Source organism: Lutra lutra, chromosome 17 (genome assembly GCF_902655055.1).
Source record: "Lutra lutra chromosome 17, mLutLut1.2, whole genome shotgun sequence".
Taxonomy (NCBI): Eukaryota; Metazoa; Chordata; class Mammalia; order Carnivora; family Mustelidae; genus Lutra; species Lutra lutra.
Window position 1 is genome coordinate 50,600,514 of NC_062294.1, and position 17,691 is coordinate 50,618,204.

General features: G+C 49.5%; 1 protein-coding gene across 4 annotated transcripts in view; it reads right to left on the bottom strand.

The window, feature by feature from the left end:
- Positions 1-7,174: 7,174 nt before the first annotated feature.
- PRKD2 (protein kinase D2) overlaps positions 7,175-17,691 on the bottom strand; it is a 32,931-nt gene continuing 22,414 nt past the window's right edge. For all 4 annotated transcript variants that reach the window (XM_047711286.1, XM_047711285.1, XM_047711288.1 and 1 more), the window contains 6 exons: positions 17,530-17,636; positions 16,527-16,688; positions 13,390-13,488; positions 10,430-10,697; positions 7,945-8,030; positions 7,175-7,612 (listed from right to left, as the gene is read on the bottom strand). In XM_047711286.1, the coding sequence (XP_047567242.1) occupies positions 7,400-7,612; positions 7,945-8,030; positions 10,430-10,697; positions 13,390-13,488; positions 16,527-16,688; positions 17,530-17,636 (935 nt within the window). In that variant the 3' untranslated portion in view covers positions 7,175-7,399. The remainder of the gene's footprint in view (positions 7,613-7,944; positions 8,031-10,429; positions 10,698-13,389; positions 13,489-16,526; positions 16,689-17,529; positions 17,637-17,691) is intronic.

Below are 17,691 nucleotides of genomic sequence, written 5' to 3' on the forward strand. Positions count from 1 at the left end.
CTTCTGGGCGGCCTCGCCACGCCCCACCGCTTGCTGCCTTTGGGCTCTAGTCACGCCCCCCTCTCGCGTCACAATGAAACAAGTCCGCCCTTGCTCCAACGACATTGGCCCGTGCCTCCCCGGTCCCGCAGCTGGTTCCGCCCCCTTGCGGGCGAGCTCTGGCTACCATTGGACTGTCCCGCGAAAGGAGAAGGGGTGATCTATAAATAGAGAATGGGTCCACGTGACAGTTTGGCAACCTTCCCTCTCCCCCCACCCCTAGCGACCCTGAGCTGCTGAGGCCGTGCGGGGGGCGGAAAGGGTTCTCGAGTCGAGCCCTGATTTTGCCTCCTCTTCCACGAAGGCTTCCCAGACACTCAGCTGTAAAACTAAAAGGCAGCCAAGAGCGATATCCTTCCAAAAAATAATGCTTCTAAGCGGGACGGTCTTCACGGGCGTGTGACCAGCTTAGGAGGGCCCCGCGCTTGGTTTAATATTGGCTGACTCCTAAGAGTCAGAACGGTTATATCCCAAATTCTGGAATTGTAAGACCAGCCTGGGTGGAAGATTCTATGATCAGACCAGAACAGAATCTGAGCGTCTTTAGTCTCCCAGATTGTGTGGGGGGCATTGCGTTCACCATTCTACGATTCCAGGAGCCTTTGTTCAACGTTCTAAGAGGCTTTGTTCTCAGCATTCTAAGATGCTCTGTTCTCAACGTTCTGTGGTCCTAAGAGTCTGAGCCTGACTTTGGTTTCCAAGGTTCCTTTCTGGCTCCCCAGGCTCCGCGAGCCGGGCTGGCGCCCCCTCAGGCGGCCAGCCTGTGTCACTACGCCGAGTGTGTGTCCCTACAACCTTAGAGATCTAGCTCCAATATTCATACCCATTTCTCAGACAGACCTTGACTCACTAATAGCCAGGGCCCAGAAGATCACGTGAGACCTTTCCTCTTTCATGATCCCCTCTTTTATGGCACCAGGAGACATCTGGTCGTAAGCTGGAGAGGCAGAGATTATCATCGACTCTGGAACCAGACTGCTGGGGGTGGGGGTGGGGCTGGTTTTGAAGGGATCCCCAGCCCCTGCAACTTTCTAGCTGTGTGACCTTGGGAAACTTGCTTAATCTCTGTACCTCAGTGTCCTTATCTGTATAATGGGGGTCATAATACTGTCTACCTTATCCCGTCATTCTGAGGACTGAGTGAGATATTTGCCAGTGCTTTCCACGTATAAAGAACCACAGAAGGGTCTGTTAAATAAGTCCAAAATGGTCCCAAGGAGAAAAATGAGCCTGGACTTTAAGTAGAGACAAACTATATTCACTTCTCCTCTTGTTTAAGACAGACCAGATTGTCCTTAAACAGTCTTAATTTTCCGACAATGGGGAGATGGCTGGGATTTCTGATAGGTGGATCTGGGGAACTTGCTCTCCAATGAGATTTTCTTAGTAGTTCGTGTCTGGGGTGATGTCAGGGTTGGGTTTTTTTGTTTTTTGTTTTTTGTTTTTTGTTTTCATCTCTGCTGTTCGTGCAGGGCCGCCTGAACCATCTCTTGCGTAAAATGTTGGATCTGGAACAGATTTAGGTTTTGGTCACTGGGCATTCGCCGATGGGTATTCCTAGGAAGATAAATAAAAAGAGAATTATTACTGGTTGAATAAGAGAGTAACAACAGGATCCGAGGCCTGAGGGGAGCCAGTTGCCAGGGCTCCCAGAAGGAGGTACAGAGAGATGGTTGGTTGGTGGAGTCAGAACAGTGGTTCTAATTCTGCGGGTTTCCTCGGTGGCCTCTTGATGTTCTTCCTGATGATCATGAGGTCTGAGTCGTCCCTGGAAATGAACATGCAGCAGGTGCTTCCAACCACAGGATATAAGTCCTTCCCTTGGCTGTCCCTAACTTGGTACAAGGGTTGCCCAAACATGGTTGGAGGTGGTGTGGAATCCTCGGAGCTTTACTGCTATAAACATGTGGCTCCTTGTTCCAAGCCTCCTTTGGATGCTAATGAAAGGGGGTCTCAGGGTCATCCTGGTTCGTGTGTCTGAGTGGTGACTTCCAGTCTTCACAGGATGTACAGGTTTCTCATGTTTGGGGGGGGGGGATTCGGTGGGGGTTTGAGTCAAGAAATAGTGAAGTTTAGACATTGATAGAATGAAGGGGAATCAAGACCCTGAAAAGGACTTACAGGATTGGCAAGATAACAGAAGCCAGTCAGCTTCTGGTAAGTAGATGCCAGTCTGCAAATCTTTACCCATAAAATACACATCATTGGGGGCAATCCCAAGACTCATGAAAATAATTGTCTAATTTATTTGAGGGGTCGGAAAATAAATGTTGTGGGTTTTGTTTTCGTTTTTTTTTATTCTGGTTCCTGGCTTTTTGATTGTTATTTATTTATTTATTTTTTGTTGTTTTTTTAAAACGTTGATTAAAGGCAGAAAACCAGGTGTGCCTGAGTGGCTCAGTCAGTTAAGCATCTGCCTTCAGCTCAGGTTGTGATCCTGGGATCCTGGGATCCAGTACTGTGTCATGCTCCCTGCTCAGGGGGCAGTATCTGCTTCTCTCTCTCTCAAATAAATAAAATCTTTTTTTAAAAAAGGGGGTGGCAGGGGCGCCTGGGTGGCTCACTGGCTTAAGCCTCTGCCTTTGGCTCGGGTCATGATCCCAGGGTCCTGGGATGGAACACCTCATCGGGCTCTCTGCTCAGCGGGGAGCCTGCTTCCTCCTCTCTCTCTGCCTCTCTGCCTGCTTGTGATCTCTGCCTGTCAAATAAATAAATAAAATCGTTTAAAAGAAAAAAAAGGTGGCACCTGGGTGGCTCAGTGGGTTAAAGCCTCTGCCTTTGGCTCAGGTCATGATACCGAGGGTCCTAGGATTGAACCCCGCATCGGGCTCTCTGCTCAGCAGGGAATCTGCTTCCTCCTCTCTCTGCCTGCTTCTCTGCCTATTTGTGATCTGTCAAATAAATAAAATCTTTTTAAAAAATAAAAATAAATTAAAAAATTTAAAAAGGGGGGGTGGGAACCAAGGAGAGGATGCAGGGATGGGAGCTGGGACCATGAAATGAGTCACAAGACCGGTGATGCCACTGATACCAAGAGAAATTGTGAACAGCACCGGTTGACTTGGGATCGGCAATATTTTGATAGCTGGAAAATCTGGGTGAGTTCAGTGAGGAGGTGGTTCCTGCCATTAGGGCTGTTACTGTGTCATTTACCACATGAAAGTTTCCGGAGACTGAGTCCCCTGCAGGAGCCGTTAGGGAAGTTGTGAAAGGAGCACATAAATCCCGATTCACTAATGGTAGGGATAGGGAGAGTTTTGTTGTGACGATCAAGTGGTGATTTGGGAGAGGTCTTTGAGGGGACGGTGCTCAGTCCATCTGCAACCATCCTGTTTCCAAATCAGGTCACATTCCGAGGAACTGGGGGATAAGACTTCAGCAAACTTTTTTTTTTTTTTTTTTTTTTTTTGGTGGGGGGAGACAGAATTGAACCCATAACAGGCCCAGAAACAACTGGAGTCACGTTTTAGTCTTGGGCGAAAGTGAAATTAATGATCGGATAAATTCATTCCATGGATACGGGGCACCTGGGTGGCTCAGTGGGTTAAAGCCTCTGCCTTTGGCTCAGGTCATGATCCCAGAGTCTTGGGATCGAGCCCCGCATCAGCATCATCGGGCTCTCTGCTCGGTGGGGAGCCTGCTTCCCCTCCTCTCTCTCTGCCTGCCTCTCTGTCTACTTGTGAGCTCTCTCTCTGTCAAATAAATAAATAAAATCTTAAAAAAAAAATTCATTCCATGGATAAAGTTAGACTTCCGGTGCGAAGTCATGTCCTAGATGGCGTCCTTGTGACTTACATGGCTGTAATCCTTCCCTAGATACCTGTGTCCCTGTGAGCAAGGGCTTGGGGTAGGTATTGCCAGAAAGTGAGCTCAGCAAGGGATCATCCACATTTTGGATTCGAGGGGTATTGTAAGGGAAAACCACGTCCTGCAAATTAGCCTTCAGCGTCCGGGAAAATTAAGCAGGGGCTTCAGTGAACCCTTGAGCCCACCTGTCCCCGTGTATTGTTGACTTTCCCGGGTGAAAACAAAAAGATGCTGAACCAGACGTAGAGAGTTATGAAAGAATGTGTAGAGGAGGTGTTAAAGTGGGGGGGGGGGGGGGCGGGTGCTGGAAGGTAGAGAAAGGCCAGGACAGTGTGTGGAATGGGAACTCTTGGGAACCTAGGTTTGACTATTTTATTTAGGGCCTTCGGGTCTTGGACTAGCCATATCCGCATGGTAGTCTGGAGTTCTAGATGGACAAGGCAGGAGTACTGCAAGGGCCGGGAGCCGGGATTAGGAGACCTGGGGTGATGGATGGAGGCACCTGAAGTCAGTTTCAGGAAGGGCAAGAAGTTTCCATTTCCACTTTGAGAGAGGGTCAGCCTCCAAGATTCGCCCTATGTTGTTGGGGCCCAAAGAGAATCCAAATGCAGGGCAGCTGTGTCTTGAATATGTGGGCTGAGGGAAAGGTTGATGGGGTTTTTTGGGGAGAGGGAGGGAGCAGGGTAGTAGGAAGGGTAGCGGGCTGAGATGGATAGGAGCAGTCTGGGACTTCGAGACATAGGCTCTCTTGTGAACATGAAATCTTGACATTCTGGATTGAAAGAATAATCCTTCCTGAACGATTTCATGAAGGAGTTTGGGTATAAACCGTGCTGGGTAGTAAGGGGGACTCATGAGTCACAAAGTGACTTAGACAAGCGTAAACACATGGTGAACTGTGGGATTCATCATAATCATTGCTGTGTACTGGGGCACGGGGAAAGGGGGGGTGGATATTTATGGGGAGGGTGTGGCCCATGTCTAAAATGGGGCAGGATACCCAGTAATGGGGATAATCATTTCCCCTGTGGCTTGAGGGGTATTTATAGGCACAGAGGAGAAAGCGTGCCAGGAGAGAATCCTTGGGGAGACGAAATCTTACCCCTCGAATTTAGTGTCCCTTTTCTTTACAGTCCCTACAAATGCCTCTGTCAAGATCAGGGCTGGCGGTATCTGATGGCCCTGATGGGATGGGCTTTTTCCATCCCTGAGTGTTTAAGTTGCGGGGCCTTAAGTGACATTCTTTTTTTTTTTTTTAAGATTTTATTTATTTGACAGAGATCACAAGTAGGCAGAGAGGCAGGCAGAGAGAGAGGAGGAAGCAGGCTCCTCACAGAGCAGAGAGCCGGATGTGGGGCTCGATCCCAGGACCCTGGGATCATGACCTGAGCCGGAGGCAGAGGCTTTAACCCACTGAGCCACCCAGGCACCCCCGTCATGAGGTTTTTAAAGATTATTTTATTTTTTTGAAAGAGTTTATTTATTTTTGCACATACACACATCAGCATGATGGAGGGAGGGCAGAGTGAGAAGCAGACTGCGCTGCGGGGCTTGATCCCAGGACTCTGGGATCATGACCTGAGCCAAAGGCAGACGTTTAACCCACTGAGCCACCCAGGCACCCTATGGCATTTTGGTTTTAAGTTTTCAATTATTCATTTAAGGCATCACTACACCTAACGTGGAGCTAGAACTCACAATGCGGAGATGGAGTCTCCTGCTCTCCCAAGCCAGCCAGGAACCCCTACCATTATGTTTATGATCATATCTCTGACTTCCCGTCTCAGGGTGTTAACAAAACTGCTGGCCAAGATGGAAGCCGAGTGATTATTCAGGATCGGGCCCAGATAGTAGGTCCATGCATTTCCTAGCTTGGCTCTGTCACTGGAAATGGAGTTGTCCCTCTGTTGCTTATCCTCTTGGATCTCAGACTAATCAGTGTCAGCGGGAGAGGCATTCAGGATGCAGTCCGAGAGACTCCAGTATTTCCCAATATTATTAGCTCGAATTATGCCTCAAGGGCATTCTTGTTCATTTGGAGATCTTCACTGACTGAAGTTCTTCTTAGCTTTCTTAAAAAAAATATTTTATTTACTTGAGAGAGAGCAAGTGTAAGAGAAAGAGAGAGAGAGAAAACACCGAGGCAGAGGGAGAAGCAGGCTCCCTGCTCAGCGGGGAGCCTGATGCGGGGTTTGATCCCAGGACCCTGGGATTATGACTTGAGCTGAAGGCAGGTGCTTAGCCGACTGAGCCACCCAGGCGCCCCTCTGAGCTTCTTTATTCAGAGCTGTAGCTCTGGAGCCAACCCACAGATGGACTAGGTGACATACAGCAGCGAGCCTCAGAGAGTAAAGCTCCCTCCACTGGCCTGTTTTTCCAGGCTTCAGGAAAGCCTTCATGGTGTGTAAGTCTGCGTGTTTAGAGAGACCTTGTTTAGGTGCACCCTCCAATTGCTTCCCCTCGGCTGCAGGGTCACAAGTCTGGGTGACACTGAGGAGCTGGGGAACAGGAGGGCAGGGAGCAAAGGTGGAGAGATATTTGTTCTTTCTACAACCTCCAGGCCAGGATGAGGCTTGAGAAGTCAGCTCAGAACACCCACCTTCCCAACCCTCTGGATCACTCAAGGATGCCCCCCTTCCTGGACTTCCCCACCCCAGCCCCACCTACTCTGGGTCATCACTGACCCCAGACAAGTCTGTCTCTCCACTGGATGATGAACCCCCTGAGGGTAGGGTCTGGGCTGTCTCAGTCACCACCGTATCCCCAGCATCACCCAGGCCCCACCATGACAAATGGATGAACCCGTCAATGCGCACATTTGGTGCATAGGGAAGTCATCACATCAATTTAAAAGAAAATATTAAATATTGTGGATCGAGTTTCTGCTATGTACCAGACCTGCGCTAATGGCATGTCGTTATCAGTGGTTATGCTAGAGGTAACGCCACTGAGTGAAACAGTGGATCAAACAAGCCACGGGATTACTTTGCTCTAAATCTCCATCCCTCCAGTCATGTTCCTCCATCCATCCTCCCAGCCTGGCATCCTCCTTCCATCTCCGAACTCTTCGTGCTTTTCTCTTCCCTGTCCTTAGGCTACCCTTTGTGTCTTCCCCCTTCTAGTCCTCCCTCCAGATTTCCCACCCCAGTCAGTCCTCCTTCCGAAACTCCTCCGCCTTCAGCCTCCTCTCCCCAACCGCCAACCCTCTCCCATCCCCCCTTCCTCCTGCCTTCTTCTCAGACAGTCCTCCTTCCAGGGGAACTCCGTCTTGGTGAACAACAGACTCATGATAAGAGAGTGCGGTGTGGCCAGAGACGGAGGCCATGGGGCCAGAGATGAGTTCGTTTTAATTGCTGGGGAATTCAGGTTGGAAATAACTACCCCTGACCCGCCACGGACCCCCACCATGCTCTTCTCCCAGGGTGTGTCCCATCCATTTGGGGCAGGAAGCTGCTTCTGTTTACAACAGTTCCTCGCTGAGATGGTGCAGAGGGCCGCTCTCTGGGGACCGGAGGACAGAAGCATGGGACAGCCAAGATGGGAGCATGGGGCCTCAGAGGACACTGATGCGCTCGGCCAGCCCCTGCATCTCATGGTCCTGCGGCAGGAGGGTCCCTTCGAAGTCCCCATCAGCGGGCAGCCCAGGCCCGGGCAGCGGGTGCTCCGCCACGAACTGCTCCCAGCGCGCGTCGTCGCTCTCGTGCGTGATGTACCGCTCGCCCATCTTCCCCTCCAGCTCTCGGAGGTCCAGCCATGTCTGGTACTCCTGGGCCCGGGAGAACAGGGGTTAGCTTGCAGAGCAGGGCCCATAGCGGCTGAGCTGCGCCCCCACGTTATCCTCCCTGAAGCTGACAGGGCTGGGATCAATGAAGGTGAAGCCACACCCTCTGCAACCTGTCCAGCCAATAGATATTCAGCTCCGCCTCCTTCCACAGCCCAGCCAATAGGAGGCTCAGCCACGCTCGGAGCCACGGAAAATGCACCTGCAAGCCTTCACTAGCTATAGAGCCAATAAGCCATCGGGTTCCACCCCTTCCTCCAACCCAGCCAATGAGACCTCCCTCCCCCTCCGCTCTCAAGCCCCGCCCCCTGCATCACCTGTAACCAGGGGTGGCTGAGAGACTTGTCCACGCTGTAGCGCTTGCGCATCTTCACCTGCAGCAGGTTGTTGATGAGGTCAATGGCTGCGCGGGGAGGAGACGGACAGTTTAAGCTTTGCATGGTAGGGGCCGCCCCTCCTGCAACAGGCCACTGCAGGCGACCAGCTACCATTCCGGCCTGCCTTCCGCACCGGCCCAGGTAGCTTGGAAGCCTCACCTGCACCAATTGCTCACTCATCCATTTCCTCATCAAATTACCATTTTGTCCACCTCTCCCCCGACGCTGCACACACACTAGCTCCTACGCGCCTTCACCAAGCCTCTCCCTCAGTTTCCCCATTCCTATGTCACCTCTGTAAGTTTTGTCATACAGAGGTATACACAGGTACACCTGTCTTATTCTTCACTTAGTGGTTTTCTTTAAGCCAGGGATGCCTTGGTGGCTCAGTCGGTTGGGCCACTGACTCTTCATTTCAGCTCAGGTCATAATTTCAGGGTTGTGGAATCGAGCCCTGCATAGGGCTCTGAGCTCAGGGTGGAGTCGGCTTGAGATTCTCTCTCCCCCTCTCCCTCTGCCCCTCTCCCTGCTCATACATGCTCTCTCTCTAAAATAAATAAATAAATAAAATATTTAAAATTTTTTTTCTTTAAGCCAAACCATTTGTCCAAGATAAACTGTGAAGAGGACAAGGCAAGTTAAAAAGCAGCATATATAGGGCACTACCACCTGTGTCAAAGGAGGAAATAAAAGAATATATGTCCACATATTTGCTTGCACGTATTTAAAAGACTTGTAATAGCCAATGCCTTTGGGAAGAATGTCAGACAAAGGAGTGAGAGAGGATTTTCACTGCAGACCCTTCTGTATATTTCAGAATTTGAGCCATGTCACTATTTGATCAAAGCAAAAATCGATAACATTTGGCTTTAAATCACTTCACTTTTAAAAAATTCATTTTCCGGGGTGCTGGGTGGCTCAGTGGGTTAAGCCTCTGCTTTCGGCTCAGGTCATGATCTCAGGGTCCTGCGATCGAGCCCTGCATCGGGCTCTCTCTGCTTGGCAGGGAGCCTGCTTCCCCCTCTCTCTCTGCCTGAACCTCTGCTTACTTATGATCTCTGTCTGTCAAATAAACAAATAAAATCTTTAAATACAAAAATATTTAAAAAATAAAAATTCATTTTCCCCTTGAAGACCTTAAGGGAAAAATGAATTTATTTATAATGGAAATATATATCAGCCCAGTCAATGAAAATCCAAAGATCACTTGCTATGTCTACAAAAATAAGATGAAAATAAGCATTATTAGAAGGCAGTCAGTCAGAGGGAGGGAAAAATGAAACAAGACGAAACCAGAGAGGGAGATAAACCATAAGAGACTCTTAATCTCAGGGAAAAAAACCGAGGGTTCCTGGAATGGAGGGGGGTAGGAGGGATGGAGTGGCTGGGTGATGGACATTGGGGAGGGTATGTGCTATGGTGAGTGCTGCGAATTGTGTAAGCCTGATGAATCACAGACCTGTACCCCTGAAACAAATAATACATTATATCTTAATTTAAAAAAAGAAGAAGGTAGTCAGTGGTTTCCTGCAGAGGCTCAGAGATAGGCCTGTTCTTTAGGAAGAGGAAAATTAGCAAGTATCAGGCATTCAAGACAAGCCGACACTCAGCAGAGACTGTCTCCTTGATCAGAAGCCTTGAAGGAGACAAGGCCTCACTGTGTGAACCCCTCTGAGTATAGGCCTTGTCCACATGGCCACCCTCACACACGTCGGTCTGCACCAAATTCACTCTCCTACACCCGACACACTTTTACTGAGACTTCTGAGCAGGTGCCAAAAGACAACGCTGAGGACCTCCAGTATTACTCCAGTACGGATGAATCCATTTTTACCACTTAGTGCTTACCTCTCTCGGGCCCACTGCGGCCACCTTTCCCTGCACTAACCCTCATGTCAACCCCTCTCCACCTGCTCCATGAAGCCATATCCCTCAGGGTCTTTCCCTGCTCAATAACCTTCTCCCCACATGACTTCTTCTCTCCAACTGTTCCCCAACCCTGCCCTCTTGTGCCACTGCTTTTGCAAGGCTAACCGTTTCAGGGTCATAACCCCAAAGATTCCAGGCCCCAGCCCATGCCTTGGGAGGAAGGCTCTGTCCCCTCCCCTGGCCACCCCCAGCAGTATGGCTTCCACGGGTCCAGTAGTCCCTCTCCTGGTCCCACCTTAGGCCAAACCTCGCTCAGCCCCTAATGCACCAGGTGCCTGTCTCAGTCCTTCTGGAGTAATTCGTTTTCTGTGAACTAGGAACCAGGCCTGACCAGTTCAATACACATCCCTGAGTCCCTGCCCCAAGGTTCCAGTTTAAAGGACAGCCCTCCCTGTGGCCCCACCCACCACTAGGCTCCACCCCCACAGCCTAGACTTTCCAGGGCCCACCTCTCTATGGCCCCGCCCACTCCCCCCTTCGCCCGCCCCCGACCCACCTCCCGAGGAGATGCGGCTCCAGGGGCAGGCTGGGTACATGAAGGCAGCGTTCTGGATCTGGTCTTTGATGTCCTCGTCCTCGTTGAAGGGGAACGTGCCGCTGAGGCTGACGTACATGATCACGCCCACCGACCACATGTCCAGAGAGCGATTGTACCCCTGGTTGAGCAGCACCTCGGGCGCCAGGTAGGCAGGGGTGCCCACCACCGAGCGCCGGAACGACTTCTCACCGATGATGCGTGCAAACCCGAAGTCACACAGCTTCACCTGCAGGGGGTGTGGGGTGGAGGGGCCGAAGGAGCGTTAAGGCTGCACCTACCCAACGACGCACCCCCTCGCCCTCAACAGCGTTTCAGAGAAAACCGAGCTTCTCCTCTTACTAGTTGAGGAACCTGGGCAGTGACTTACTTTCTGTGCCTCGGTTTCCTCATCTATATGAGGAGGGGGATCAAAACAGCACCTCCCTCAAACGGTCGTCATGAGGATTACATGAGTTTCTCCATCTAAGGCTCACGGGACCAGAAATGCCTCGTATGTCATGAGCGCTTAATAAATGCCACCTGTTCCTGTATTTCCGCCACACTGAACAGGTCTCTTAATCATCTTGTGCCTCTATTTCCTCTTTTGCACAACGGAGATCCGAAAAATCCCTACCTTAAAGGGTGGTTGTATGGATTGAATGAATAAATACATGGAAAGTGCTGGGAGCTCAGAATGAGCCTCACTGGTCTCAGGGCGGGGAGCTAACTTCTCCCAGCCCACAGCGGCCTCATCTGTATCACAGATGTTAATAGCAACTTCCTCTGGGGCTTCCCTGGGGATTAAATGGGACCCTGACTGCAAACTGCTGTATGGCCAGCAGTCAGTAACGGGTGTTTGGCCACTTTTCCCTTGATGATGGAAGCAGTCTAGGGTCACAGACAGGCTTTGGAGCCAGCCACACCCGGGTTCAAGGTCCTGCTCACCTTCCTACCAAGTCCATAGGCAGCACCACCTCTGTGCCGCCATCTCTGTTCATATATGGTTCCTCCCTGGCTCAAAACTGTTCTGTGGCTCACTTTGGTTCTCCAAACTCTTGAAGCCCCAAGTCTCTGTTGCCTGCCCTCAAAAACAGCCACACCCAACCACTGACTCAATGTGACAGCCATACCACCTGTCCTAAAATCCTTTTCCTTTTCAAAGATCCACCCTTTTCTCCAGATGTTATAATGGAATATTACTTGGCTGTTAAAAGAAATGGAATGACTGATCAATGCTACAACATAAGTGAACTCTGAAAACATGAACTTAGATGAGAGAAGCCAGTCACAAAGGGCCACATATGCTATTACTGAATGTGCTACTTATACGAAACACCCAGAATAGGCAAATCTACAGGACGTTGATTCATGGTCGGGATGAGGGGTGGTGGGTTTGGAGGATGATGTTTCTAAAGAGTACAAGGGTTTGTTTTTGGGGTGATGAGATGTTCTAAAACTGATTGTGGTGACGGTTGCACAATGCTGTGAATACACTAAAAGTCCCTGAATTGTCCACTTTTCTTTTTAGTGTGGAGCCCAGTGTGGGACTTGAACTCACAACTCTTGAGATCAAGACCTGGGTTGAGGTCAAGAGTCAGATGCTTAACCAACTGAGTCACCCACGTGCCCCTGAACTGTATACTTTGAATCAGTGAATTATATGGTGTGTGAATTATATCTCAATAAAGTTGTTCCCAAAAAAGTACAGATCATCTTGCTACAAAAGTTCTTTGCCAGAGCTGTTCCCACTGCCTGGAATACTTGCCCATAAAAAAAATGGACTCCTACTCTTTCTTCAGAGTGTTTTTTCCCCTCTGACCCTCCAAATGGGCTTTAGAGTTACATGAGCTCAGAGAACCATGTCACAGAACACAGTACAGATGTAATTCTATTTTTGTGACAACATGATCAACATTTGCTCTTCCTTCTGTGATCTGTGCTGACCAATATGGTGGCCACTGGTTCCCTGTGCACTCAAATGTGGCAAGACAAATTAGTTTTTATTTTATTTAATTTTCATTAATTTACATTTAAAAACTGATCCTATGTTCCATCCCAGGCTGCCACTAACAACTGAGCGACTTCCAGCAGTAGAAAGAAACCATGAGGTTGATGTAAGTTGTTTCCACAGCAATTCTTAGGTGACGAAAATGAACCCCTGGCTTTTGAAATGAAATGAACTCAGTGTTTGCAAAACACAGATCATAAAGCAAGAACTTTCCAGGACATGGAAGGGCTACATGAGAACCTGGAGCTATAGGTCCTTAAACACAGTAGGCACTCAATAAATTGTATCTGTTATAATTGTCACCCCTACCTACTCTGGTTCTACCCCTGGGGGTGGGAGGAAGCATTCTCACCGCCCAATCCGAGGCTCATCAGAACTATTTTCCTAACAGACCTACAGAAGAAATTACCACTTGTCCCCTAGTATCTGTTCTCCGCTCTCACCCTTAATAATAAAAATCTTGAATGGCATGGACCACACGGCCACGCTGAATAAAGACTACATCTCCTGCCCTCCCTTGCAGCCAGCCACGACCACGTGACCTTGTCCTGGCCAATGGGATACTAGAAGACGTGCCTTGTAAACTTCCATAGGTTCAGAGAAGGAAGGGGGTGTGTCCATTTCCTCCACCTGTTTCTTTCCTCCCCCTTCCTACTATCTTGTCACATGACGGGGACCATCAAGAACCATGAAGTTTAGAACATCATAGAGGCCAGAACAAGACATCCAGAGCCGAGTACCTGACTCTTAGAAACCGCTTTTTCAGCCTCGAAATGCTCATGCTGGACCCTACGTGAGTGTGAAACCAGAGTCTGTTTTAAGCCGTTGTTATCTTGAGTCTCTGTGTCCAATTATCCTGATTCATACAATCCCCACCCGCCTCCCAGGATTAGCTGCACTTCCCCAAATCAAGCTGGGGGACATGACTGACCTGAGGAAAGGGGTCAGCTGATGCCAGCAACACGTTTTCCGGTTTCAAGTCACAGTGGACAATGTTCTTGAAGTGAAGGTGTCTCAGAGCCACCAGGATCTGAGGGGAGGAAGTGGGGCCGGTAAGAAAGGTAGGAAGCTACCTGCCCCAGATTCTGCTGCCAGCCCTCCAAACCCCATCCATGCCCTTCTCTGTACCCCTAAAGATATCTCCCAGGACCAGGGGATGCATTGGAGCCCCAAAACCATGACACCTGAGATAGGACTTGGATAATTCCAGAAAGACTCGACTGCAGCAGTGGGTTTGGGAAGAGACTGAGACCCTCTGGCATGTGGTAAGCTCCTGACGAAAAAGAGTTAGGAGTGAGTTTCCTGGCTGGCTCAGTCCGAAGAGCTGGTGACTTGTGACCTCCCGGATCATGAGTTTGAGCCTAACCTTGGGCCTGGAGTTTACCCTAAAAGCTGGGGGCGGGGTGGGCTATTGGTAAAGTAGCAGCCTTTAAGAAGGTACTATTGTGTGACTCCGTTTTTTAAGAAGTATGTTTCATTCATTAAAATCTCTAAGATGGAACAGTACAAATACCAACATGATCTACGTTATATATCAAATGCAGTACTGGTCGGGGGTGGGAGGTGGGATTCTAGAGCCGGCCTGCCCAGGTGGAAGACCCAACTCTACACTCACTAGCTTGTGGCCTCGGGCAAGCCACTTCAACTCTCTGAGTCTCAGTGTTCTCACTTGTAAAATGGGGGGTAATGAAAGTACCCATCCTCAGGGGTCGCTGTGAAGTTTAAATGCGTTGGGGCATAGAAAGTGTTTAGGACAGTGTCCAGCCCAGAGCAAACATGACATTAGCTATTACTGTTGTTGGTACCTGTTACTCTCCTCGGGATGGCCTGTGGATGAACATATTTCTGTGCATGTTTCAGATAGAGCTCTTCCTGCTTTGTTAATTCAAGAGTATTCTAGGGTGGCAAGGTGAGCTGATTTACGAAGCAAAAAGCGAAAGATCTGGATACAATTTCCAACTACTTTCTCTGTGGACACTATGGTCTTCCTTGATTCTGTGTAATCCTCGGGCTTCGGCCAGGGACACTGAGATCCACGGTGTGTACGTACCCCTTTTCTCCACTTCCTGTTTGTTGACCACCTCCCTCCCCTACTAGGACAGGAGGAGAACAAAGAGGGCTGGTTGGAAGCTAGACAGATCTGGGTTCAAATCTCAGCTAGACCGCCACCTAGCTGTGTGACCTTGGGCAGGACATGGACCCTTCCTCCACTTCAGTCTCCTCATCTGTAAAATGGGGGTGCTGGTAATACCTACCTCAGAGGACAGTTGTGAAGCATAAACAAGCCCATGAGGTAAAGGGCCTAGCACAGGACTTGGGGTGGGGCAGAGAAGAGGCAGAAGGCAGAAATCTGCAGAGAGAGAGAGAGAGAGGAGCAGAGGCAAAAGGGGAGGGAGCAATGGAAGACCAGAAAGAGAAATCAACCAGTTGCTGAAGGCAGGCAGTTCCCTCTCCCCACCTTAAGTCTGGATAAGCCTGCCTCAGTGGGCTTCTCTCCCCATCCCACAAGTCAACCTGATGAAGGCTCAGTGCTGGGAAGAGCAAGGGGACCTCCATAAAGGACCTCCATAAAGGAAGCACAGCACAAGGGACTTTGCATCCAAGAGAACAAGTCCCAGAATCAGGTGAGGGACAAGCCAGATGGGAAGGCCTTTCTAGGAAGGCTGTAAAACCCAGAAGCTACAAAAGGCAACATTTAACATTGTAAAAGTTAAACTCTTGATGGCAAATAAAAGCCAGGAATGAAATGAAAAGGAAAACAAATGCTGGAATTAAAAAAAAAAAAAAGAAATTGAACAACACAAGTGACAAGGATCCAGTGTCCCTCGTATACAAAGAGCTTTCACAATTCAACAAGAATAATCCAACTGAAAAATGGGCAATGGGAATAAAAAGCACAGGCCAATAAACATAGGGAAATACACTCAACCTCACCCATGATTTTTATTTTATTTTTTTTCACCCATAATTTTTAAACTGCTAAATGAAGCCACATCTCCACCTGTAAGACTACTCATTGTTTCACCCAGAGTTAGCTGCTGTTAAGAGCAGACTGAAGGGATTTTAGAGAACATCTGGGCAGCGTGTTTAAAAAACTCCTAGAGCACATTTCCCTGGACTTAGGAGTCTATCGTCCGAAACGTGTTCTTTGGAAATTCTCCCACCAGAGCCCAGCAATGTGTGTGGACAGATATTCACCAGATGTTGTCTGTAATGGTGGAAAAGTGGTAACAACCTCTGTACTCAGCAATTACAGGATTTGGTGATATCTACCATGGGATACAACTAAGAAAAAGAGGCAGCTCTGCTCACTGCATACAGAAATAGAATAACCTTCCAGAAGTACTTTTAAAAAGTGAAGAAAGTAAGAGGCAGAATGACACACAGGTAAAACCAGTGATTTTGACCTTACTAGTTAAAAGCCCAGATCCTAGGGTCTGCTCCCACCAGCTGTGTGACCCTGGACAAGTTACTTAAAGTCTCTGAGCCTTGTTTTTTTCCCTGACTCAAAAACGGAAGTGATCACGGCCACTACCACATGAGTTGTGATGCAGATACAATGAGTTAAAACACTATTAGCATCCCCCTCCCCCACCCTGCCCACTCTGGGTGATCGCTGTCCAGTCCTGGGGCTATCTCGGTCACAGCTATGTCCCCAGCACTGCTGGGAACAGAGCAGGGGAAGACGGAGAGCTTGGTGAACCACCTAAGGAATGGATGAATGAAGTCCCCACAGAAAGGCCTCCCTCCCCTTCCCTTTTCCTACACGAATATAAAGGAATAAAAATTATACAATCATCATTTCTGATTTTTCTATACTACTAATATAATTATCACTACGGCTCTCTTCTTACTGTTTTCTTATTTCCTATTGTTATTATTCTTATTACTCTACAATCTGTTCTATTATTACTCAATTATTTTGAAATTATCGTTCTATTATTTTTTCTATTGTTACTATTACTCTCTATTTTTTATTATCTGCAAGTAGGACTCCTGCCAGTGTCTGGGTGCAGGGTAGGTGGGGAGGCGAGTGGAGGCAGGCAGGGAGGTGGGGGGCGGGCGCACCTGGGTGATGAGGAACTTGGTGAGGCGCTCAGGGAGCCGGCCCTTCTCACTGGAGAGGATCATTTCCAGCATGTCTCCGTGCAGCTTCTCCATCACCACAAACACCTTCTCAGGTGTCTCAAACATGCAGTCCAGGTTCACGATCCCGGGGTGCCGCAGACTCTGGGGCAGGGGTGGGGAGGGGAGGGTGGCAGTCAGGGTCCAGGTTGCCCGTGAACTTGGGACCCCAGAGGTGAGCCACGGGAGCAGACGGACGACAAATGAGGAGGATGTCCCCAGAGGGTCAGCAGCTCCTTCCCCGTGGCTGGCTCTGGGGGAGGGGGAAGGAGCTTCAGACAGAACCACATCCCCACACCACCAGGTATCTAGAAGGATCTTCACGTCATAAGCTCTGTTGAAGGTCCAGGGTTTTGGTGGGGTGGGAGAGGGAGGGAGCAGAAGTATGGAACAATGGGACCTTTGTGCATCTCTGTGTTGTAAATTCTTCTCCCTCTCCCCGGCACACCTTGCTTCACCTAACCCCATTTCTACCCTCCAGGTCTCTACCCAACCTCCTCCCTGGGTTCTAGGCTATGGTCCCACCACTTTCCACCCACCCTCTGGTGGCAGCCTCAGAGATCTTCCTAAAGTACACACCCAACCCTGTCCTTTCTTTGCTAAAAATCTTTCCAGGGCTCCCCAGTACCCTCAGGAGAAAATCCACAGGCCTCCTCCCTGGCCTCACCTCCCACCACCTCCCCACACATAAGCCACCTAGTAACCTCAAACTTCAAATTCCTAGAAGGGTTCATGTTCCCTCTTACCTCCAGACCTTTCTTTGCACAGGCTGGTCCCTTTGCTGAGAACACCTTTTTACCCCCTAAGTCCCAACATGCATGTTCTCTCCTCCAGGAAGCCTTCCCTGACCACCTCCAGCCTGGGTCAGTTGGCCTCTGAAAGGAGGAGGTGGGAAAGGAAGGTCCTTCCTAGGTGGGGCCTGAGCTGGGCCCTAGAGCCCGGTCACCTGCAGAATGGCCACTTCGTTCCGGAGCTGGCTCTCCTGCTTCGTGGGGAAACGCAGTTTGTCAATGACCTTTACTGCCACATCCCGGCCTGTCTTCCGGTGCTTTCCTGGGCAGGACATAGGGGAGACTGGGGATGAAGGGAGCAAGACCTTCCAGTCCTG